Here is a 24,015-nt window from a genome sequence, read left to right on the forward strand (position 1 = left end):
TGTAAAGCTAATGGGAATATTTTGTAGAAAGATTAACAGTAACATTTCACTTCTGTACCATAGTTTGGATGGAGATGATTATGTGTTAGAAGGCTTCATTTCAACCCTCCCATTCCTGCACCCACCAGCTAAATGACTGCATGGTCCTGGAGGACTACTCAGAGAAGAATTATTCTGAAATTTCACTGGCTTTCAGCAATCTGTAAGGCTGAGACAATACAAACACTTTTCTAATAAAACAGCTGCATTCTCAAGAGAATTTGGGAATTTTTTTCAGTGCTAGGTAACTAATATATAGTTTTACAATTACCTTATAATTTAAAAAAATATTACAACTATCTACATTTACAGTGATAAATAAAATGTATCTATTCAACAGCACTGCCCAAGTTAACTAAAGCAAGAAAGCAATTGTAATGAATGAGCTCACAACCATATGAGCTACTGCATTGACTCATACTATACAAGATAGTCTTGTTAAACTCAAGAATTTGAAAATGAAATGGAAAGAGCAGTAAAAAAAATCACGGAAAATAATTTTCAAACTTTAAAAAAAGAATTCTTATCACAATTCCTAAATATCTTGATCATGATGTCTGGGACTTTTGCAAGTCAATGTGTCCCTGAGATATATAAAAATGTGTAAGGTGGGCGTACCTGTTGCTGCTCAGTTTTAAGAATGGTCATTCCATCTTGTGACATTTTGAAAACAACTCTAAAATCTTTTTATTGGAAACAAAAAACCTAACTCCAAAGTCTTCTCATCAAATCTATATCTATCCTGATGCCCGGAAGAGATCAAATGCCACCCTGTAGGTCCACTGAACACTGAGACAAGTCATAAATGTCTCTGGCTTTATGTAAACTTAAACAATCTTTGCATGTGGGTATTTGGCTACGTGATGAAAAGAGAACCATGCATCTGCATTTGAAGCAAAATTTAATTTGTCTTAAGGCTATGTAGACATATTTTCTGTCCCAGATTTGAGTGCTATACTGAGTCTTAGTCATGACATGCAGTAATGTACTAGTCTCAAATTTCTTTGTTTTCTACTTAAAACATCTGTTGTGTCACTGCACAACAAATTGATCTTAATTCTTTTACTATTAAGTATTGTTGCAAATACTGAAGATCACCAAATTACCAAAAACTGACAGTAGGCATGCTACCAAATAGCACTGAATTCAAATGAAAAAGAAACACTGAGATATATCTGGTACCATAACCAGTTCACTCTGAAAACGGAAAAGCTAAATGAAGGTAACAAAGCAGAAGTAATTCACTGGACTATCTAGGACTTTTTAAAAGTTCCAGAGCAACATAATTCTTCAGATTGCCATTATGAAGTTTGTCATTCCTTTAAAACTTGTGATAAACATTTGGATTTTTAGATAAGGTATGGAATATTTAATTGAATATAAAGAAAAGTAGGAAATTATATCACAGGGAGAAATTTGTACCAAATCTCCACTATTAAGTGGGAGTAAGAAAGATATGGTCAAAACACTCCAAAGTTTCTGTTCCATGGAAAATACTAAACTGTCAAAATTTTTAATTTCTAATGGGAACTGAAACATACACTCTGAATAGTTTTTACTTGGAAAAAAGCCACAAAGCAATTTGAAATTTCAGACTATTGGATTCTATATCTTCAGCTTTTAATTATCTATACACTATTTCATACCATAAAAAGTTATTAAAAATGAACTCTACTGATATTTGAAATGTGATACTTTTACCTTAAATGATTAAGGCACAAATAATTGCAACATCTTTCTGCTAAATGTCCCCTCTTTATCACAACATAACAGTTGCAGGGGTCCTAGAATGCCATTCCCAGCCCAGCTTTAGGTTCTCTGTCAAGCTATAACCTAGCTCAGATCCTGACTGTCAGTGTGCTCCCATCCCTGTCTTTGAAAAAGTGTATTGCAAATTCTCCCTATCTGCTGACACTGTTATATGTAGAAAGGCCCTATTCAATTTCTCCCTACTATGTAAGAAAGGGCTGTCTCACTAGATGAGACTTTAGGGGACTGGAGCATGCAAATATGAAATAAAGGAAAGTAATAAAAAAGTTGACTAACCTAACCCACCTGAGCTCGGCTCACAGGGATCGATGTCCTCATCATCGCTAGGACATTCAGCCGAGGCCACAAGGATGTCATCTGTGGTCTGCAAAGAAAATAAAAGTCAAATAGATATATTTTAATTGATTGAATATGTTGTATAATTCTCACCGGCATTTATTTTATTGCTCTGATTTATGCAAAGCCCAGAGCATTCCAGACTTAATATGTAAAGGCCCAGTGACTCTCTTCAACTCTGTATTAATGGGAATTTGCTTTTCAATTCACATTTGTCAATTTTAAGAAGAGCCATGTTAGATATCCAGCGCAGACACTTAAATATTTTAATATCTTTTTGCAATGAGAACAGAGTAGAAAGACAGAATATGTATATTGGAGCTGCTGGTCTTCCCTTTGTCTCCAATATCTCTGCTATGATATTGTTGAAAACACTGAGAACATTAAAAAAAACAAGTCAAAATATTGAACTGCCTGCAGCTGTTAAAACTATCAGAAACACAGTGATGTTTTCTCCATTAACTGCACTTGCGTTCTCAGACATAGAACCAAGAAAAAGGAAATGGAACAAATGCATCTGTCATTGAGTTGAAAAAGAAAAGAAAAGAAAGTCAAAGAAAGAAAAGAATAATAAATATTTGCATTAGAAGGTATAATTCTATTTTCTTAAATAAGTGAAGTATTGCCCAAATGCTGTGTTTAGGTCCAAAGGGTACTAGGAACATCTGTCTGAAATAAGCTTGGACATTTCTTTGTATAAAGAAAACAAATCAAGACAAAGGAGATACACCAAGGGATGTACCACACAATACACTAAAAAGAAAAGAAATCGGGGATTCCTGTCTACTGCTTCTTACAGTGCAAGAACAGGGAGATGTTCAATGAAACACTGAGGCAATCAGTCTGAACCTGATAAAATGTAATACCTTCTGTTCAAGCCATCTCTGAGAACAGTCATTTACAAATGTAATATGAACATCCACAGTTATTAGGGGAAATAATAGCAGGGAAATATAAACTGTCATACTCCTGGTCATTTCTCAAGCAATTACTAGTGAGGTTAGGAAGAAGCTTTTCCTACTCATAAGACGTTTCATAACTGCCCATTTCAAGCCTCTGCTCATCTCACTAAAAGAAATACATGGAGAGAATGAAAAGACTATATCATATTGAAACAAGAGGCTAAGGATAATGAAGGCAAAAAGCCATTCTTGGATTCCTGTATGATAGATACGCCAAGAAGGAGATGTAACCCATTTCAGTAAACGTGAAACATTATTTCTATATTTATTTTTCTCCATGAATATAGAGGAGGAACATAAAATACATCAAATTTTTCCTTCTTCACTTTAAGTCTGACATGTAAAAATCTGATTTTCTTACAGTAGGGCCAAAGTCTAACAAATATTGTTTATCATTATTATTCTAACAGAAGTTTTAAAGAAAAGCACATTACAGTAATAGGCTTTTCTTTACCATGCTTCAAGAATATTAATGAACATATGCTTTCAGCACTTCTGTGAAGTAAGAAAGAGATATCAGAATATATTCATTAGTATGTGAGGCATAACAAAGAGAAACCTACTATAACAACGTATTTTGCAGGTAGAACACTGAGGCATAAGAGAATGCAGTAACTTGCTGAAAGTAATGAAAGAAGATATAGACAATAGCTATGTCATGTCACAATCTAATGCTGTAATCACAAAAATCATCTTTCTTTACAGCTGAGAAAATTTATAGCTGGGGGAAACTACTCTGTGAATCTGTAGGGCTGCCAGAATTAGCTGGCAGATTTGCAATGGGAATTAAAAAGACAAAAAAAAAAAGTATTCTAGTTGTCTATTCTTTCTCACAAGTAGAAAAACAGAGTTGTAACAAAAGACAGTGCCAAACACCTTCTGAAATTTCAAATATCCATTTCTTTTCCCCAGAATACAAGTATTTTAGCTTGAAAATCAATATCTTAATCTCTTTGTGGAAAAGCATACATCCTTTTCCCTGAAATATAATGTAAGTAACCACAAAACTAATAAAGCCAGAACATAAAAAGTTAACTCTGTTATGTAAAAACTACAGCTAATAAGTATAAAAATGTACTAAAAAGCATTTTTAAAAGTATCATGCATCTCCCAGTTTCAATTTGGTCAGTGAAACCAGTGTCACATTTTTCCTCCTGCCCAGAGAAGTCTATACTTTTATGACCTGCAACCACAATTCTGAACATTTACCAATTAATGACTAGCAAACAGTACACAAATACCATGAAACAGAGAGGATCACATGCATATATAACAGTCATAGCAAGAAAGGATGGTCTCTAACATGTACTGGTCTAAATCGAATTTTGTTTAAGGGTGCTTGGTATGTACATGGATGATTAACCCTTATAAATCTGATCATTTCAACTCGAGTGAATCGAGTTGAAATGATCAGATTTATAGAATTATTGAAAAATCATACACTTGTAAGTATCTTAATGCACGAGAGAGACCATGCTTAGTTATTTGTAAGAGGAAGTATCAAAATTGTCTTTTAAATTGACATTAATTTCAATCTATGGAAAGAGTATTCACTCTTCCACATGAACAAAGGAATGTTCTTGACTGATAAAAATGTATGTACATCATGTGTACAGAAATTAATAGTACCTTGAATAAATGTGAATGTAGCATGTCAAGAAAGACCTCACTAATGTCTCAAACTATGAAAAGAAATGTTTCAAAGCCAATACTAGATATAAAACTAATTTTAATGCAAGTAATAAATCAAGTATCAGTTTTTGAATAAGAAGTAGAAAATACATGAAAAATTTTTTCTTCAGAAAAATACATCAGGAAGAATCTGAGTCCAAGTATGAATTAACAGATATGTCTCAACCTTCCCCTATTCACCCGTTTCACCAAACTCAAATATTTTTATCAGAAAAAAAGACAAAGGAGCTGTGAAAGGCAAGTGAGATGGCACGGACCAAGCTGCAAATGAAAGCCATTGGACTACTTGATACAATATAAAATGGGATTAAGAATTAGCTAAGCCACTAAAGAATATAAAGAATACATAAATTAAAGAAATACTATGGGCCAGCTACCAGAGTTCTTTCTCTAGATGAGCTCTGACTGATGGTAATTTACCTGAACAGAGAGCAGGATTTAGACCTAAGGGTCTCAGACAGCCATGGGGTACGGATAAATAACGCAAGATGGAGTAATATGTTTCACTTACTGCACATTATCTTTCCTCGTGCTTTTTAATTTGGATGGGAAGCTTTAAAACAAATGAGTTCTCCTAAGTGAATTGCAATTGTTGCTAGCACGATGGCTAATTTACAGGACACTGCTTCGAGCTTTCTCATTAATCAAGGATTTAAAAGTCAGTTGAAAATCCTTTATTTACAGTGAGTGCCTAATAGGATAACATCCAACTGGTATCATCATAATACACAATCGGATTAGAATGTCTCTTGGGCAAGTTGTTCAAATTCATTTAAAAAGCAATACTCCAGTTGTAAGAGATTTTAAAAAATAAAATTAAAATAGTAGGTGCACAACCTGGAAGGCCAGACAGACTTTCTTTTGATTGCATCTTCTATACTTTATCTTCAGAGCTTTTCAGATTCATTCTGTGGGTATGGTTGTACAATTTAAAATGCAGTTCTTTACCATGTGTGGCTTCTTAAAAAGCTGTCCAACTGTTCACGTTTCAGAAAAAGGCTGCTAGAAAAAGTTAACAATTGATGTGTCAACATAAGAAACGGACAAAAGACTCCTCCATTTGGTAAAGACAGATGCCAGTGCGTAACATCATTTTGGAGAACTACTCATGGGTGTGGCCCCTGCAGAAATAGGTCTTCCTTATATCAGTCAGGTCCATTTGCAAAATTAAGGACTTTGGGATTTGTCTCTTAGCCAAGATAGAGTTTAAAATATCACCAATCTGCTGCCTTGCTTAAGGAAGGAAATGTTGACTATTTCGAGAAGGCTTCCAGATCAAAAAATGATGCTCTAGTCATGGCTTAAATACAGTGACAGTCTGTAGCTATAGATAAATATCAAGCTGCCTCAAAGATTACTAACACAGGTACAGAACTGGTACCAACAATTATGCCTGTGCCCTTCTAACAGTGCTCTTTGAATGCTATGCCGTTAAGAAAAAAAAACTGCAAATGAATAAAGAGTATGAAAAAGGATTAAAAAAAATATTATTCATTGTTTCAATAACTGGGAACAAATATATATCATCTTATTCGTTTTTTTAATGTATAAAGCCTGTTTTACCTGAGGGTGCCAGAGAAAAATGATCTCAAAATTAAATCACCAATCTGAATTGTGTATTCATTAACAGTATAATGGATCCTGCATATATTTTCCTGTAGTTTTCCACCAGCTCTCCTTTAAATCATAGCACCCTACAGCTACTCTGAATATAGTTTATTCCTTTCTTGTTCAATAATACACTTTATCCCATGAGAACTGCAAGTAAATCCAAATTACACAACAGTTGAAAACTAGCAGTCCCAAATTATTATATGAATTATAAACAGCATAACTGCTTGTGACTATAGTTTAAATTATTTTAGATGAGAATTTCAACTGTGCAATCAAAACTATTCTTATTTATTTGTACAGCCTTGGCACTTAATGATACCAGCCAGGCACCATTGTGCTTAGTGCAAAAAGCAGCTGGAAAGAAAAGGCTCTGCTCTGAAGAGATTACAGTTTCATTCCAGACCAGATGCAAAGAACGAGTGTGACAGAGCAGAGCAGAGGATGAGAAGGGTCGGGTGAGGATGCTACTGATAAGCGCTAGAAGTTATGCAGGCTGTCATCTAGCAAATTTTCCAAAATGATGCTCCAAGATGGCAGGAAGGAAGGTCAGGAAGAAAGGAGGCAGAGAAAAGCCAGGCAGGAGCCTATGACTGGCCGAGGAGATGCTGGGAACAGATGGTGCCTGGAGAGCATTGCCAAGGCTGTGAGTCTGAGGAAACCTGGCATATTTAAAACCTGTCCATTGAGCACAGAGGGGAGAACAGCCGGGGTGGTGCAGGAAGAGACAGACTGATTGACAGATAAGGCATGCTAAGATGGAGAATGGTTCTGTTGGGAGGGGAAGTAACAAAGACAGTGAGCAACTAATGATAAGGTCACTGAAGCAAAGGGAACAAGGTGGTAAAAGGCAATGGTCAGGAAACAAGGGAGTTGCTGTCAACAGACCTGATTGATTGAAGATTACTCGTTTAAGAATTTAATGATTGTCAACAAATGACTGTTGGAAAACATACTTTCAGATGTTGGACTAGGAAAGCAAACCTTTAATTCTCCTTTTTCCCTTTTCTGCAATGCTAGGCTATTGTCTCTGCTTACACTATTTGATTTTACCTCCTGAAAAAAGTTTATTCAAATATTTGCCATTTAGTTCAGAGAGAATCAGATACAACTGATAATAAAACATAGAGGTCTCCTGCAGTTTAGCAGACAGTTATATAGCTATAGCCATGGTATAAACAAACGGTTTGAAAAAAACACTGATAACACACTACTATCTTGTTCAATAACTACAGCAAACTTTCCTTCAAAAATACAGTTCAAGCAATGTTCACAGAAGGGAGGTTAGAGCAGCCATTTAGTACTTTTTCACTGGAGACAATAACTTCTGAGGCAGTGAGGGACTTTCCAAAAAAACCCAATCCCTCATATATATTCCCTTTTTTCCTATTTTTCTTTCAAAGGGAGGAATAAAGTAACCTAAACCAATGGGAATTCTAGCAGAAACCAACAGGGTATGAAAAATCACAAAAGAGTTCATGTGGAAAAAAATCAAATTTCATTTTTTTGGGGATAGGGTTAACTGCACAATTTTCTAGCCAAGACTGTGTAATTTAAATTTAATTTCCTGTGTATGAAACAGATCTCTATGACTGGTTGTTGAGACACTTGTAGAAAGAAACTGGAGTATGTCACATTAATCAGTTGCTCTCTTCATCTAGCTTCTCCCTGGTGCTAATAACCTCCCATTGCATGAGGCAGTTTGCTGAGAAAGATGCTACAGTGATCCTGCAGTAATGCCAGCTCTGGATGACAAGCTGTTTAGACAACTGCCTCTAAAGATCTATTTAACCTGCTATAGTTCAAACAAATATGTGTGCATCAATTATTGCTCATCCACCCACAATACAAAAAGTATTTTCTCAGCACCAGGCTACTGAAAAATGTTATTTGTGGACATGGACATTAAAACAATGATATTTCAAGCACACACATACACAACATTTATCATATCTGTTATTAACTGCTGACATATTATTACCCAGTAATGTATATATACTGTAACTGAAAATCAAAACTGTTTCTCAAAATTGGTTCTCAGCTAATTAATACTATCATATTATTTCTTGAATCGATAACTGTGAGAAGGCAAAAGCCTTGATCAGCAAAGTTCCTCTCACAGAAAAAAATCCCAACAATATCTAGGTTATAATAAGCACACAGAATAGAGCCTTTAAGTTAATAAAATCAGTGCTGTAGAAATTAAACACAAAAATAAAGATAAAAACCTCAATACTATGCCTTAGATGCCCTGCGGGCCATCTCTAGCCTCCATCCCTGAATCTCAGTGGTGACGGGAATGCAGACGGCCCACACGGAAAAGCAAGATACCTTATTTCTGGACTTCACTCCTCTATATAAACTACTGAAAGTCAGTTTCTCCATGTAACAACCTTAAAATTCACAGTATTATTTCCATGCAGAGCAGTATTTGTATCATAGCTTCCCTCCTTCTCAAAAAAATTACCACAAATAGCGTAAATATACTTCAGAAAAAGGATTTCTAGCAAAATAATGTCAACACAATTGTGTGCTTTCCTTCAAGCTCTGAATTTGAAGTTAATTGCCTTGGTCAAAGTCTTAGAGCCATTTCATCTGGAAAAAGCAGAAGCAGAGCTGAGAAAATCCACATTCTGGCAAAGCTATAAATTTTCAGCTGGACACCTAGCCAGGCAGCACTCTGCTTTAATCTCTAAAAAGAAAAGAATTATCAATTAAAAATAAGTAAATAATCCAAATATTTTCTTGTCAGGCCCTATCCCTTACCTCCTGCAACATAAGAAGAATGTTAGCTTTACAGATGTAAACCAAAATCAATTTTTATATTCACTGTATTTAAAAATGTCTCTTTTCCTGTCCCCTTGTGAAATACAAAAGTTGGTGTCTGAAAAATTAGCTGTTTTTCCTCCCTGTTTCTCTCCCTACTGAATAACTAATGAAAACTTACACATCTTCATCAATATATCTTTCACTGAGCACTCTTCCATATTTAAAGGCCTGGCAAGGATATATTTAACACTACACTCACTGCCTAACGGCAGGGGCTATTTTGGATTTCTTGAAATGAGCTGATCCTATACTAGCTGTGGTTCTTGTAAGTAGAGCAAGCAGTAACCACATAGTGACAGAATATGAAGGACGGGAGTTACCATTTCCCAGTTTTCATCAGAAGGAAGAAGTTTTCGTTTTTGGAGTAATCATTCTATTACTTGATGTAAGCCTTAAATTATAGCACAGGGAATATTTACAAAGGGAACTGATATTTATTTTGAACATTGGATTAACTCTTCAAAACAGTGCTGGCTTTAATGAAGGGTGAACTGTGCATCTTTCAAACCCTTCACATTAAGGTCAACTCATGTCATAAAACACCAATGGCATGTTTTGCATGAGGAGTCATGTCAACATTGATGCATGCTTTTGCACTGATAAAGACCTAGATTTGTTTTCCAGCATCAGAGGAACGAAATAGTACTTGATTGATGCAGAACTATAGGTACAGTAAAAAGATCAAATCATTTCCATCCTTCCTGCTGGATGTATTAGGGAGGGTTGGCTGTCTGGGAATAATGAATGTATGAGCACTGTACCAAGTCTACATTTCTCCTTTTGTTCCATTCTGTCCTCTCCCTCCCTTCTGCAGTGGGGCTGACAGAAATGGGAAATATCCTTGTCAGATGACCCGGCAGCTCTGTTTGCTCACAGAGACCAAGCAACCTGATAGGCTGCAGAGAGGACTAGTCAAATAGCTTCTCATGCTAGAGAAAAAATAGAGATGAAGAGATATGGCACAAAACCGAATTTTATCCTTGAAAGTAGATATTGATATGCAACATGCCAACAAACATACCACTGGCACTCAATTGTGTACTGCCTGGTACATTAGTTACACCATAACATTTCTTACACCAGAACATTTGTTAAAGTAGTCATGGCTTGGATGAATAATGAATTGTCACATTATTTTTTTCTAACTTTTCGATCCACAGTGGTGTAACATTTCTGTTTCCAGAAACCACCTCTTTTTTTTTGCTTATTTTCATTCTACAATTATAAATGCATCTGTCAGGGATCGTACCGATCAGAAGCTGTTCTTCTCTTCAACCAGCCTTTTTCACCAATATTTCTCCCAGGTAACTCAAATAATTTGAGAACAAGGGACAGGTAAATAATGAACTCCTTAGAACTAGTCACTTTTGGTTTCTTTATATGATTCTCTTCAGAACATCCATATCCTTCTCTCATAAACATCACACTTCATTACACAACATGAACAACTAAAATGCAGTTTGATTTTTATTTTTACATTTGCACTAAACCTAAAATATATAGAATGGAATGTGATTGATGAAATACAATCCTATTATTTTCTCCAAGGCAAGAAAATAATTTGGCCTCTAAGTATGAAAGAAATGTTTCTGGGCATTAATGCTTGCATTTTCTGATATAATTTTATTTTTAGCCATCTCTTTTGCTGAAGTAAACATTTTAGTCTCCATTAATTCTGAACTTGCAAAACATAATGGAGACTCTTGCAGGTTCTTTTTCTTTTAACCCAGAGACTCTGTGCTTATTAAACTGCAATACTACAACAGTGATAGCAAGTATTTTAATTTATATTTCTGTATTAACAATCACATGTACAGAGATTGCTGAATTTCTGGAATATGAGACTTGCTGCATTTGTATTCATCTCACAAAACTCAGACATAGCATTATTAAGGACTTAAAAAATTAGTTAGAGTTTTCGATGGTAAAGGAAGGTTCCATTTTTAACTGACCAGTGAGCTGCTAACACAGGCTATTTTTTTCAACTTAATCATATGGTTTACAATTATTCTCAGCAAAATGAAGGCCAGTGGCATCCTGGGGTGTATTAGAAGGGCTGTGGGCAGTGTGTTGCCAGAGGTTCTCCTCCTCTACTCTGCCCTTGTGAGACTGCATCTGGAATATTGTGTCCAGTTCTGGGCCCCTCAGTTCAGGAAGGACAGGGAGCTGCTGGAGAGAGTTCAGCACAGGGCCACAAAGATGATGATGGGAATGGAGCATCTCCGTTATGATGAAAGCCTGAGGCAGCTGGGGCTCTTTAGCTTGGAGGAGACTGAGTGGTGACCTCATTAATGTTTACAAATATGTAAAGGGCAGGTGTCAGGGAGGGTGGAGCCAGGCTGTTCTCAGTGACGTCCAATGATAGGACAAGGGGCAATGGGTACAAGCTGGAACATAAGAGGCTCCAAAGAAACACAAGGAAAAACTTCTTCATTGTGAGGGTGACAGAGCAGTGCAATGGGCTGCCTGGATGGGTTGTGGAGTCTCCTTCTCTGGAGACATTCAAAACTCACGTGGATGAGTTCCTATGTGACCTACTTTAGGTGGCACAGGTCCTGCAGGGAGGGTTGGACTAGATCTAAAATACTCCTTACACAGTAAAGTTAGAAATGCATTTACTTTGAACCACACTTCCATGATTTTTATACAGTTACAGTACTATCAGTTTTACTCATGGTGAGTATCTATGACTACTACATTGTGCCACACACCAGTACTTCCCTGCACTGATATCCATGGGGATTTTATTATGAGTCTAAAATGCAGAGAAGAAAACAATATTTTTTTTAAGAAATGTAGAAAACTGCATATACTATCAGGCTGCTTTTTAGCTATTTACATAAAACCAGCCATCTCATCTTGTATGAGACAGACAAGAAACAGAAACAGTAATAGAAAACATGGGATCTTCTCTTTATCACTGACCTATCCATACCAAGTACTTCAAGTTCATCTAAGTATACCTCTCAGTCAAGGCAAAGTCATTTAAGCCTGTCAGAGCAGGTAAGCATCTGCTAATATCCCTCTCCCAATGCTACTTTTCATCTTCTGAAGATGAGTACTCGTACCACTGTCAATACTTTCCTTCCTTGATTTTTATAATGAAGATTGCAATTTAAAATGTTTGAGAGGCTAAGAGTGCACATTGTTCCCTCCTAAATACCAGCTTCTTTGTCACATTTTATCCTGCAGTATTAATGTGCTAACATATGTTTACCTAAAGCAGAGAAAGTAAAATTGAAGCTGGTTTCTCACAAACCTGTCTTTGAAATACTGTCTTTTCAAATATTAAGCAGTTAGTTCCACTACTAAAAATTTGCTACATTTCCTTATTCTAATGTTTTAACTTAAAATCCCAACAATTGTGAGGACCAGGGAAAGTAGCAAAGAAAGACTTTACTAGTTTCACAGGACAGAGAAATGTCCTATAGAGCTTCATTCTGCAAGTGCAACTTATCAGTACTAACAAGAGTTAGCCATATATACATCGGAAGGAGACAATGCCTAATTGCCTTTCAATTAAAATAAGAGTTTCATTAAAGCCACTGTTTTGGAGGTACAGTTAATTAGATAGTTCCTGAAAGTGTACATTTGTAACAGAGGTATTTTGGTTTGTTAATGATGCTTTCATTTCATAACTGTCTAACAACAATAATAAAGGGCACTGCAGATGTTCTGTGTGATTGCTGTGAGAGCGGTATGTGCTTCAGATGGCATCATTTAGCCTTCAAGAACCTATGTACCATTAATTATTTCCAGGCTTCAATGTTCTTAAGTAATCACTTTCAACAAAAAGCAGAGAAAATTTAAACTTATGTTATATGGATAGGAGAAGTTCTATCTTTGTCTCTACTTTAGTGCTGTGAATTCAATACACATTGTAGGGTAGTACAATACCTACACTTAGGACTCATTGTTTCCCATTTTGAAGATGTTGTTTGCAATTGCTCTTGAGTTTTATCACATTAGCTATGTAAAGATACATTCCAGACTCACTGATATATTTTTAAGCCTGGGTGTATCAAATAGTAAGTCTACAGGCATGCATGCACACATAGTTCTGTCACTTCTCAGATTACATTAAGTAAAAAACAAAGGAAAGGATGAGAGGCAGAGATATTATTTACGTGCAGACATTGCTTGCAGCCATGTTGCTAATCAGGAACCTAACTTTTTCATCACATGTACGAAAATCTACCCAAGGGTGCCAACCTAATGAAAACTGCAGCTCACACAGGAGCTCTTTTGGGTTTGGGACCTAGAAACACGGTCTTGTTTTGGAATGTAGGTAGTGATTTTCCAGTACCAAAGAGAGGAACTGAGACTTGGGAAACACTTTCTCCTGTGCTGTCCATACTACTGTCGATGGCATTTGGAGAGCGAGGAGAAGTAAGCCAGACTTGAATAGGAAGGAGAGAGAAATTAGGCTCAGAATGATTACAAGATGGGTACTGAGACAAAGTGTTAGAAACATGTGAAAGGTAACTGCGATAAGCTACTGGAGGATTTAGGAAGAGAAATTAAACACTTTGCTTAATGTAAAGCTGGGGGGTGATGGGGATCATTACAAAGGGAAGAGAGGATTAGGGACAAAGAGTTACAGTAAATCAGCAAAGTGGCATGTAGAGAGCTAACAGGAACAATGGGCACAGGAAAGCTTAAGATGAAGACAAAAGATGCTGGACCAATAGGAAATATTACAGGTTTGTAGATGACTGAGCAAGCACCAGGAGTTCAGCTTTCAGTCACTGTCAGCAGTTCTCTGCTAATCACTCTAGCAAAAATTTCAGCTTTTCTGCTGATGGCCAGTGCATGAGGATCCATCATCTTGAAGGGCATAAGCCTAAGACTTCTCCTAATCCCTGTTATCTCAGCCTCAGAGATCTGCAAGGTGGATCCACACACTTCAGCTGTACTATCTGTCTGCTTTAGAGTGTCAGTTTGATAGTACATAGTGTTTGTTTTTAAAGCAATTGGAAAAAACACATACAAAACATTTGATTTGGAAAATCTGACATGTGAAAGAACACCAAACAATTAGAGGATGTCAGAACTCAAGCCTGATGTGAATTCAGAAACTCAAGCCTTAATTCTACATGCCTTGTGCCTGCACAATCTAATGGCATCTTTAATAATGTGCTGGTACAGATTAATAGCAACATATTTGAATGACAGCTGGTGTAAAGCTACAGAGCTCCAGAGAAACAAAATGTTCATACTTCATTTGTGTGTTTGGCCCATCATTTCTTATGATATTGTTTAAAACTGAAAGCTGAAACCCATAGAGAACTATCTTAAACTTGAACATGCTTAAGGCTACATACTAATCACTATTCTGACTGCAACATGGCACACTTCTGAGACATACTCCAAAGACATTTCTGTTGTGAGGTAATCCAAAAAAATCTCATTTACAAAGTCACATACAGTCTGATGTTTCACCTTTATTACTACATTATGAGCAATTACTAGGAATATGGCAGAGAATTTAAAATGAAGTGCAAAGTGAAAAATTAACCTCCCATGCACATCTCAGTTATTCAGCATGGCATCATATTTTGATAAAGTCTTTCCATTCTCTGGTGAGAACCTGTAAGTTATCTTTTAAAATTCCTTAAGACTTGCAAGTTTTAATTGTTGAAATACTGCACAAAATCACGGCAATTTCACTTGTCTGGAGCATAAACAGAAAGAGAATTCCTCTTTATAACTAAAAAGGATTTCATAAGACCCAGCCTCAAGCTCAGATGGGAGTCTAGAAGTTTTTGTTGGTGCAACGAGGATGTACAGTTGGCTCCTTAAATAGGCATGTTACGCCAGGAAAGGCTATAATTAAACTCATGTAATTATGAGAAATTATTTACTAAATAATATGACTATTTCACCTCGTCTCCCACTGGTTCAACATCAACCATTCAAGCAGGTTGTCATTGTCAGCATGCTTTGAGTTCCTCACATTGGGCAGCCATCAAAGGGTCATGTTCAAGTCTCTTAAGCTTTTGTGAGTCAGAGGAAATTTCAATAATGTCTTTTTCCCTTTGGCTGTGTAGCAGAGCACCTTAGAATAGGGATGTATGTTTTATTTCCTCTCCTTTTTTAAAAAATCTTTACAAAAATGTGAAAATTCTCAAGATTTCTTAGATCTGAACAAAGCTATAAAACTACCTTCACACACTACTCATCATTGATTTCTCACATCTTTAGTATTCTTTGGTCTTACAGAAGGGACTGAACCTCCTCCTCCTCCATTCTTGTTCTTCTGAGGTTTGTCTTTTGGAGCGTGGGACCTCTCTCTTCTGCCTAATGTACTGCACGATCTATATATTATAACCTCTGCTCACCTTTGTCTTCCTGCTGAAAGATTTCTAATTAGCCTGCTCAGATGAGCAAAGTCCTCTGTTACTCTCAGTGCTCTACCTTTCGCAGTCATCATTCAGACTTCACTCAAGAACCAAGCGTGAAACTATTTCATCTGTTGCTCTCTATTTGTCATAATGACATTACTTAACATTACCCATGTGTCATGAACTTTAATATCCGTAATAAACTTCAACACAAAGGAACAGATTTTGAGCTGCTTGGAATGGACGGGAATGCAGGAGCTAGCTGCAAAGCACTACTGAATCCCTCTCTTCCTGACTCGGCTATCCAGCAGAAAAAAATATTCCTTAGGCATATATGAAGGTTTTATACTACGACACCAAACAGGCAAGTATTCCTTGGCTTCTCTATGAAGCACTCTTTGCCATTTCAGGGCATCCCTCACCAGTTTTATCCAACAACAGAAAGTAGGAACTGGGATCCAGAATCTGGACAAAAAAAAAATTACATAAATGCAAGCTGTATTATTAGGGTCCCTCAAGAAAGCTGATATGTAGTCAATGCTGCATTTCAGTGCTTTGTATCAAAAAGCTCCTAATAACCAGAGACATAACCTATATCACAATGCGCAGAGACCTGAAATAAGATAAATAACAACTCTGAAACCTTATTTTGGTTGTTTTTTACAGTACATTAATGTAACATCTAATCACTCAGATGGGGAGAAGGAAAAACTCCACAAGCTAGGTGAGACTGCCAACAGAATTATTTGACCTGATCACACCAATTTGCAGAGATTAATTGTATGGAAGGAGCCACACAGTACTGAATTTCATGATAAATAGATACCACGAAAGCAAGCAATTTCTCCTAATGTTCCACTATGCTTCTCAACATTTGAAATTTAATTACTTGAAAAAAAAATTTGCAAGCCATCACTACCCTCACCATTACACAGTACTTTCAACTGGAGAAGGCATTTTGTTTCACCATACAGAAAACTTTAGGTGTGAACCCAAGGGAGGCAGATCTCAGACATTATGACAATGTTGCTATAGCAATTATTTGTGGGAACGTGCATCATTCACATTTTAGCTCTCAAGCCTACTGCTCAGCTCATGCATGCTGTTCAGAATATAAACTGCCTGACGCTTATTGTATTCTATAAGATCTGTAAATTACTTACAGTGATCTACTTCCAGTAATCAGGAATGGAAGAATATTTTTTTGTTGCTAATATCTAGCCACGCTCAGAAAAACCCTTTATATGTATGCATTCAGTTAGATATTTCAACTGCTCTTTTCCATGAAATCAAAGTTATATAAATATATTCTAAAAGCAATCAATTAAATTTTCTGAAATTTTGTGCATAACACATTATTCAAATGGGATCTGCTTTGAATAGCAGCTATTTAAGATCAGATTAATATTTGGAAGCAATGGAAGAAAAACTTAGATTGAGATAAAATTTTATAACTATTTAGCATAAACAAGGGGTGTGAAACTGCAGTCTTCAAGTATTCTGAAAAGCCTAAGCAGCAGATAAAGCAGAAATATCTGAATCAGCCTTGCATGTATTTTGTCCATTTAATAATACTTTACTGCTCAGCTAAACTAAATTTTCCTCTCTGCATTCATAAAAAATAAATGCAATTGTGCAAATGGTCAGCTTCAGGCCCCAAATCAAAACTGCAGGGACAAATCATCCCAGAATTTGGGAGTGTTTAGGTTTGAAGCTTGTTCAGTCTAGCAAAGCAACCTATGACCATAAAACTCACCAACAGTGGATGAACTACTTCTGCAGACCAGACCCTCCAGGGTGCTCAAGTCACCAGCTAGAAGCACTTTCTTCAAACTACTGTTCTTCAATCCCCAATTAATTTTATTAATTGATCTTATACTTTTAAAACTGCTTGAGCAGCCAGAACAGGATGGGTCCTAGGAGTGCATAATGCTTAATTTCACAATGAAGTCTTTGGTAATGAAAGATCCATCATGGTACAAAGTGAGTGCCCTGCATAAAATGAGGCCACAGAGGACCTAACTATGTTCTGCGCTTGCTGACAAAAATGACAAAGCTTCTCACTAAACTCTGTCAGACACACAGTGAGGAATTCCTTAATGTCTCCTTCCCAGTATCTGCAGTCTATCGACTTAATATACACATATTTCAGCAGGTCTTAATATTTTGCTTCAACATAATGAGAATGTTGCAGCCTCCCTCTTTTGTTCTTTCCAGACTTCTTCTGCAGTAACATCTGAATTAAAGAAGGTATAAAATATCTACTTATGCAAATTACATTCAGATATTTGGGAAGATGAAAAACCTAGGGAAAAGAGGACGTCTAACTGAGTGCTGTGAGCAAAGCAGTCACTTATCTTTGGTTTTTTTTTTTTTTGTCTTGAAGTAAAATCTATGAGTACTTTTCAACACTTGAGAGTCATAATTCTTAACCTCATCCATCAATGTATGGAGTAGGCTAGCCACTCCCTGTAGTATTTTTACAGGTAATAAGAGCAAAGCCATTTTCTAAAATGCACTTGACACATGCTAATGCTCAACCTGAAAGTATGTGTGCTGTTTTCAGAGCGTAGAGCCTGCCCTGTCAACCCCTGGCTTTTATTTTTTTTTAACTCCAAACAATAAGATGAGTGGTAACTGATGTTAATAATTAGGAGTTATGTACAAAGCTGCTCTTTAGCTTTTGTACCCAACTTCCTACATTAAAAACAGATGAGGAGAATATATGGTTGACATTTTAAAGTAATTTTTCTTGATAGGTAACAGAGATAGTCTCAGGAGCTCTACTGACGGGGGAAAAGATGTCTATGAAACTCATCTATGACTCTCATCCTGTAATATAGGGGACATCCTGACACTGAATGATTCTTCTACAATCTCGAAATCTGGCTCCTATTTTTTTTGTTAGCCACAATATCAGAAAGCTATAATGCTGTAGACCTGAGCAAAGGCAAGCTGTCGTGCTCTTTCCTATCCTACCATTTACTTGTAAACACACAAAAAACCACACAAAATCTCCAAATGGCCCCAGTCCTTCTTAAGAAAACATAGAATTTGGAAAATCTTTGTTTTCCATGATGGCAACGGGAAATATATGCTTTCCACTAGACAATTACCATGTTCCTAATTCATATGGGTTTTATGGCTGGAAAAACAAAGGAAATGGAAGCCTTCTCTGCAGTCTTAAATCTCTTTTTTCGTTATGTATTTTCTTCAGGAGAAACGATCGCCTTGGTGTGCATAGCTCTGCACTTGCAGCTTTATGCTGCAAGTGCAACAGATTCCAATTAAAACAGTAGGACAGACAGCAAATGACTGGTTTCTTCCCTCTAAAACCTTCCACACCCACGGCTCAGTTTTGCCTGAACAATGTCAAGATGGTTTTGTACGAAAATCAACTCAAGGAAAACATCGGCACTAACCCACCATGAAGAGGGAGTGGCTGATAGTGTCGAAATGGGTAATCAGAGAGGAGTAAGTATTTTGCTTCCTAAAGGCAGCACAGAGGTCCCAGACAGTGGCATCCATCTGCTACTCAGCACAAAGCAGGGCAGCATCACTCCACTGCACCTACTACCATCTCTCCTCCATGGCTGTATGTTTCTTCAACTTAACAGGACACAGTAAATGCCAGAAGATGGGGTATTTTTAGTGATTTTGCCCTGAAAGTGAAATCTGCAATTATAAGATTACACTAATAGCTATACCTCAGTGGTATGTGTTAATTTGTACTTCAGGAAGGCTGTTATCCCCTGCATCGATTTAACAGGAGCAGAGTGAGCATTAGGTGGTTCTCATTTATACAGAATATGTACATACAGTAAGCAGCAGCACCGCGAGATACCACAAACCAGGAGTTCTGAAAATGCCCGAGTAAAGGCTCCAAGAGGTGATTATAATCCCCAAATGCTGACTTGGAGATGGCAGGCTTCTCACAGCAGCATATGCAATTAAGCAAGCACTTGAAAAATTTATTCTCCATTAAACCTGTAGCGTAATTATCAATAAAGACCATTTGTCTTCTTTTCCTTTACCACCAATCTGACCCTGTTGTTAATAAAAGCAAGAAATAGCTTTTTTCATCAATACAGGAACACATGTAGACTGATATTTATCACTACATGGTCTGCTTAGAGCCTTCTAGTTTTCTTTGAAGGATCACAAATTATTCACAACACAGTGGGGTTTCTTCAGTGATCACATCAGATGCATTTTATACAACAGCTTTGTTTTTGTATCTGATATCAAACCCCATAAACCACATCATTTCATAGGGAACCTGAAGTTATATTCCTCTGCAACAGAATATTTCCTCCCTCGACTGTCTGCAGCACTTTATAAAATATTTATTGATAGGATGCCTAAAAATACACATAGGCCAGCACAGCTTTAAGACGGATAACTATTTAGCAGTTGTAGACTGGATTTCACACCATAGGGTTCTTATTAGGCATAGTTGCCTAGAAATCACACTTATTTTCTGACATATGATTATAAATATTTTTGTAAAAAATGAATAATTCAGCTCACTGAACAGATAAAATTATATAATTTTTACCTCTTCAGTGTTGCAGACTCTGTCCTCCAAAAACATACAGAGGACCCAGGTGAACAAGTCTTCGTCTTTCTGCCTATTTCTCTCTTATTTGGAAGCAGAATTTATTTATTCTTTTTGTGGCACAGATTACATATTCCTGATCAATCTTTGTCATAAAATGCAGAGATGCTGTTTTGGGCAAGGCATTTCCCAGTGTGACTCTGTGTGATGCTGAAAACTCCTGTCCCCTGAAACCCCCTGGGCTTGGCTGCCTGCATATGAGTGAGCTGGGGCTCTTCTCCTTAACGCAAATGCCAAGGCAGCCCTCTTCCCTGGCTAACAAAGACAGTCATAAACATGTTCTAACTGCACTTGGAGATGCATGACTTCCCGAGGGAAATGTGGCACTAGATTTCGTACCAGCAATGGAGACGGGCAGAGACACGCAGAGCCACTGTCCTACCTCACAGTTACTTTCTGACCAGCTCCTGCTGTGACTAAGTTGCGTGTGTTTCCAGGGAAGCACCAAGATCTCACTCGCTGCTTCCGTGTTTTGGCTTCCCCAAGTACAGATGGCAAATGAGAGCTGGCACTTGGACACCATGATGGGTGGAGAGGGCACTGTCAGCAGTGCTCACTCTCTGCCACAAGCATCTGCTATTTGTAAGCCTGTGCTTGCAAGAGAGGGATTGCCACAACTTCCAGTTCTTCTATTATGGATGCTGAGGAGTTCATCCTTCTATTTTACTTATTAAAGCAACAAAAGCCTTACATTTCTATTATTCTACTTTTTTTTTTAAGATAATTATTTCCCCTGTGATACAGAGAACGTTCCCCAGCACTCAGAATTTCCATTTTTAGTGGGGTTCATATGAAACACACCGAGGTACCATCTATTACTTACAAAACTGCAGTAGGCTGTCTGGCTCCACACCGTTTCTCAGGCACTCTACTGCACTTTCCAGTAAACCTGCTCCATATGTTAAAGACACATTACACAACACAACCAATCTCAGTGTTCCTGCAATTAATTTGCTAGAATACTTTATTCACAAGCACATCTGTTACAGCATATTTCACCATATTCAAGGGACTAGATAAAAGCCCGCTGTCCACTGTAGGCATGTAATGCACACATCTTGTGCAAAAAAACAGCACTGCTTTCCCAAAAGCAAATGCTGAAGGAACTGAAAACTACTGAGAGTTCTGCCTGATGAGTATAGCAATCTTAATTGAGGTTTAATGTTTACTTTACCTGGTTAAGCACGGAGATATTATTGTGAAACAACAAAAAAAATATTGTTCAAAAGCTAATTAAGAGTGGTTGGACGCTGCTTGGTGCAAACAACAACTTGCCCAAGCAACATGTGTTTTCCAGTACAGCAAATGCTTAGCCTTGCAGATAAACCTTTGAACTTACTGTGTTGTTTCAGGCACACAAACCACCAATTAAAAAAGAATAATTTTTTAAAAAAGCATAATCTTACCTGCAGAAGAGGAAAATGACTAAATATTTAATTCTTCTCTTACACACAGTGAACTAGGAAATACGCAGAATGAGCATGTGTGTGTTTGTGGGAGATTCTGTATTTAATCCATGCATTTCATGATGTTTAGAAAGATACAGTCACTACTTTACAGCTGCCTTCACATAGGTCTCTGCTGTATGACTCAAAATTTCATTAAAGTGCCAAGTCAAAGACTGGTGAATCTTTCCATATGGTTGTATTCAGCTTCAGATAAAGTTACAGCTTCAAAGTTTGCACTGACTTTCCCATGTCAAGATGGATCCAGTTGTGGAGATACCATGCGCTGCATGCAGTGGTTTTAACCTTGACACTTTTGCTTGCAAAGGACTATACACACTTCAAAGCACTAGAGATTCAGTAAGCTCATTATTTCTGCCCCAACTTCAAGCACTTAGATCAAACTCCCTCCCACTTACACAGTCTTATGTTTTGCAAAATAAAACTAATTTAAGTCTTCCTGCTTCTTTTTACATCGGGCAATCATCCATGACTTCCAAGAGCCTTATTTTTATTGTACTTTATTTTTAGCCCCTCCTGCTCTGCCTGATCTGGTAAGAGAGCCACTTTAGCTTAGAGAGGCATAAGCTGCAATGCTCAAGCGCACAGTTGAGAGCTGTGGTCAATATTGGGTATACCCAAGAGAAAGTGCTTTTGCCATAGTAGCAGCAACTCGATATTAAAACATAGAAACACAAAAGCAACAAATAGCCTTGATTATTTTAGATAAGAAAAATATCTGCAAAGTGGAATGACAGAATTGTAGAAATACATGCACTCAACCTTCTTGTCAGACACAGTATCCTATTTTCCTAAGCAATCAGGACCTCTGAGGACCCATTTTACATTTCATGGTGGTTGGTCTACTTTTCTCACTCCCTATGTTTTCAGATACTGGGGATAAGAAGGATATGGATTAATGACTGATTTAAATGTCGTGTAACATTAGTAACATACATATAATGTAGTAATTACATAAGCAAACTGTCTCTATAATCATGCTTCAAGGAATGACTATCTACAAATCTGTCACTTTGCCTTTAGTAGTACAACCTTAGCCTGTCAAAATCAAATTGGATTTTCATTAAAATATTACAGAGGAGGAGTTAAGCAAATAAGCCATAATTTATGCTGTGGAGAGCCAAAGTAGAAAGACATTTATGTAAAACAGGAACTTTTACTTTATTGTAATTTTATTTTTTATTCTTTTCTCTTCCACAGAAATCCAGTGAAGTTTCAGAAGTGCCAACAACTATAACCATACCTATTAGGGGCTAAGCTACACTGGACACTGAAGAGGTTTTGGCAAATGTGAATGTATGTTTGACCTATACTACTTTGCTGTTCATCACAGGACAGATGTTAAAGCACAAAGATATTTTTAAAAGAAGATGAAGGAATATTTGGTATTACAGTGTAAAATGCGCAGATGTTACGAAAGGCAAGAACCATTTTAATCAAATCCTTTAAAGACAAAAATGGTTTCAGCATTATGCACCAACTACTGCATCCAAGCCTGCTCTTCGTAACGAGTGCAATTTCCCCTCTAACAGCAGCATCTAATCTCTCGTTTTCATTAAAGGTTCAACATTCTTAAATGAAAGACAATTAAAATAATTTCAAAATCAAACAGTAAAAAGCCAGAATTGCTTTATAAGCAAACTCTTCCCCTAATTGCTCTTTAAATTCATCTTCCACTTCTGCTCCCCTCCCATAATGTCAGTTGGATTTAAGTAGAAGTTTTCAGAAGGAAGGATGAATTCCTCTGGTGTAATTCCACTATCTCGGTCTTTAGGTCTTACTAGGCTTTACTCCCACTGCTGCCAGGGGGATTTTTGCTTGGATAAAGATCAACCAGCCTCTATGTCCTCAGTGGGTTCTGCAGAAGTTCAGATCATTAAGAGAAGAGCCCCTGGATTAGCGTTTATTTGGTCACTTGTTCCACTACTACTGAGACATCTTCTTAAATAAATGGACTATTGCTAACAGGCCATTTTGGTAGAAAACATGGTTATTCTAGATAACAACACAGTTCATGTACATAAATATTTTCCAGCTAATGGATATCCAAGAATGAGTGTGAAAGGCTACCCCAGAGGTCATGAGATGTTGTAAAGGTCAAGCATATTTTGTCAACATTTTTAAACACAGATATGCAGAACCAGAACAAATCACATAGCCTTTGTTACCCCCCCAAAACGTTTTACTTTCATTAAACACAAAATGGTCATGACTTTTAAAATAACATCAATGCTGAGAAAGGCATCAACCACTTGAAAATTGCTGGTGTCAGGGAAGAAGCATCTGAAAAGTGTCCAATAATAAGAATCTAGCTCAGGCTTTGTCAGTAACGCAAGTCCTCATTACGG

General features: G+C 37.0%; 1 protein-coding gene across 16 annotated transcripts in view; it reads right to left on the bottom strand.

Annotated features, from left to right (window-relative positions):
* The window catches only part of NRXN1 (neurexin 1), a 720,695-nt gene that overhangs the window by 17,163 nt on the left and 679,517 nt on the right, over positions 1 to 24,015 (bottom strand). For 9 of the 16 annotated variants that reach the window (XM_061991570.1, XM_061991565.1, XM_061991564.1 and 6 more), the window contains one exon: positions 2,086 to 2,173. In XM_061991570.1, the coding sequence (XP_061847554.1) occupies positions 2,086 to 2,173 (88 nt within the window). The remainder of the gene's footprint in view (positions 1 to 2,085; positions 2,174 to 24,015) is intronic. The other 7 variants (XM_061991571.1, XM_061991569.1, XM_061991567.1 and 4 more) reach the window with 1 other exon arrangement.

Source organism: Colius striatus, chromosome 2, assembly GCF_028858725.1.
Source record: "Colius striatus isolate bColStr4 chromosome 2, bColStr4.1.hap1, whole genome shotgun sequence".
NCBI classification, from domain to species: Eukaryota; Metazoa; Chordata; class Aves; order Coliiformes; family Coliidae; genus Colius; species Colius striatus.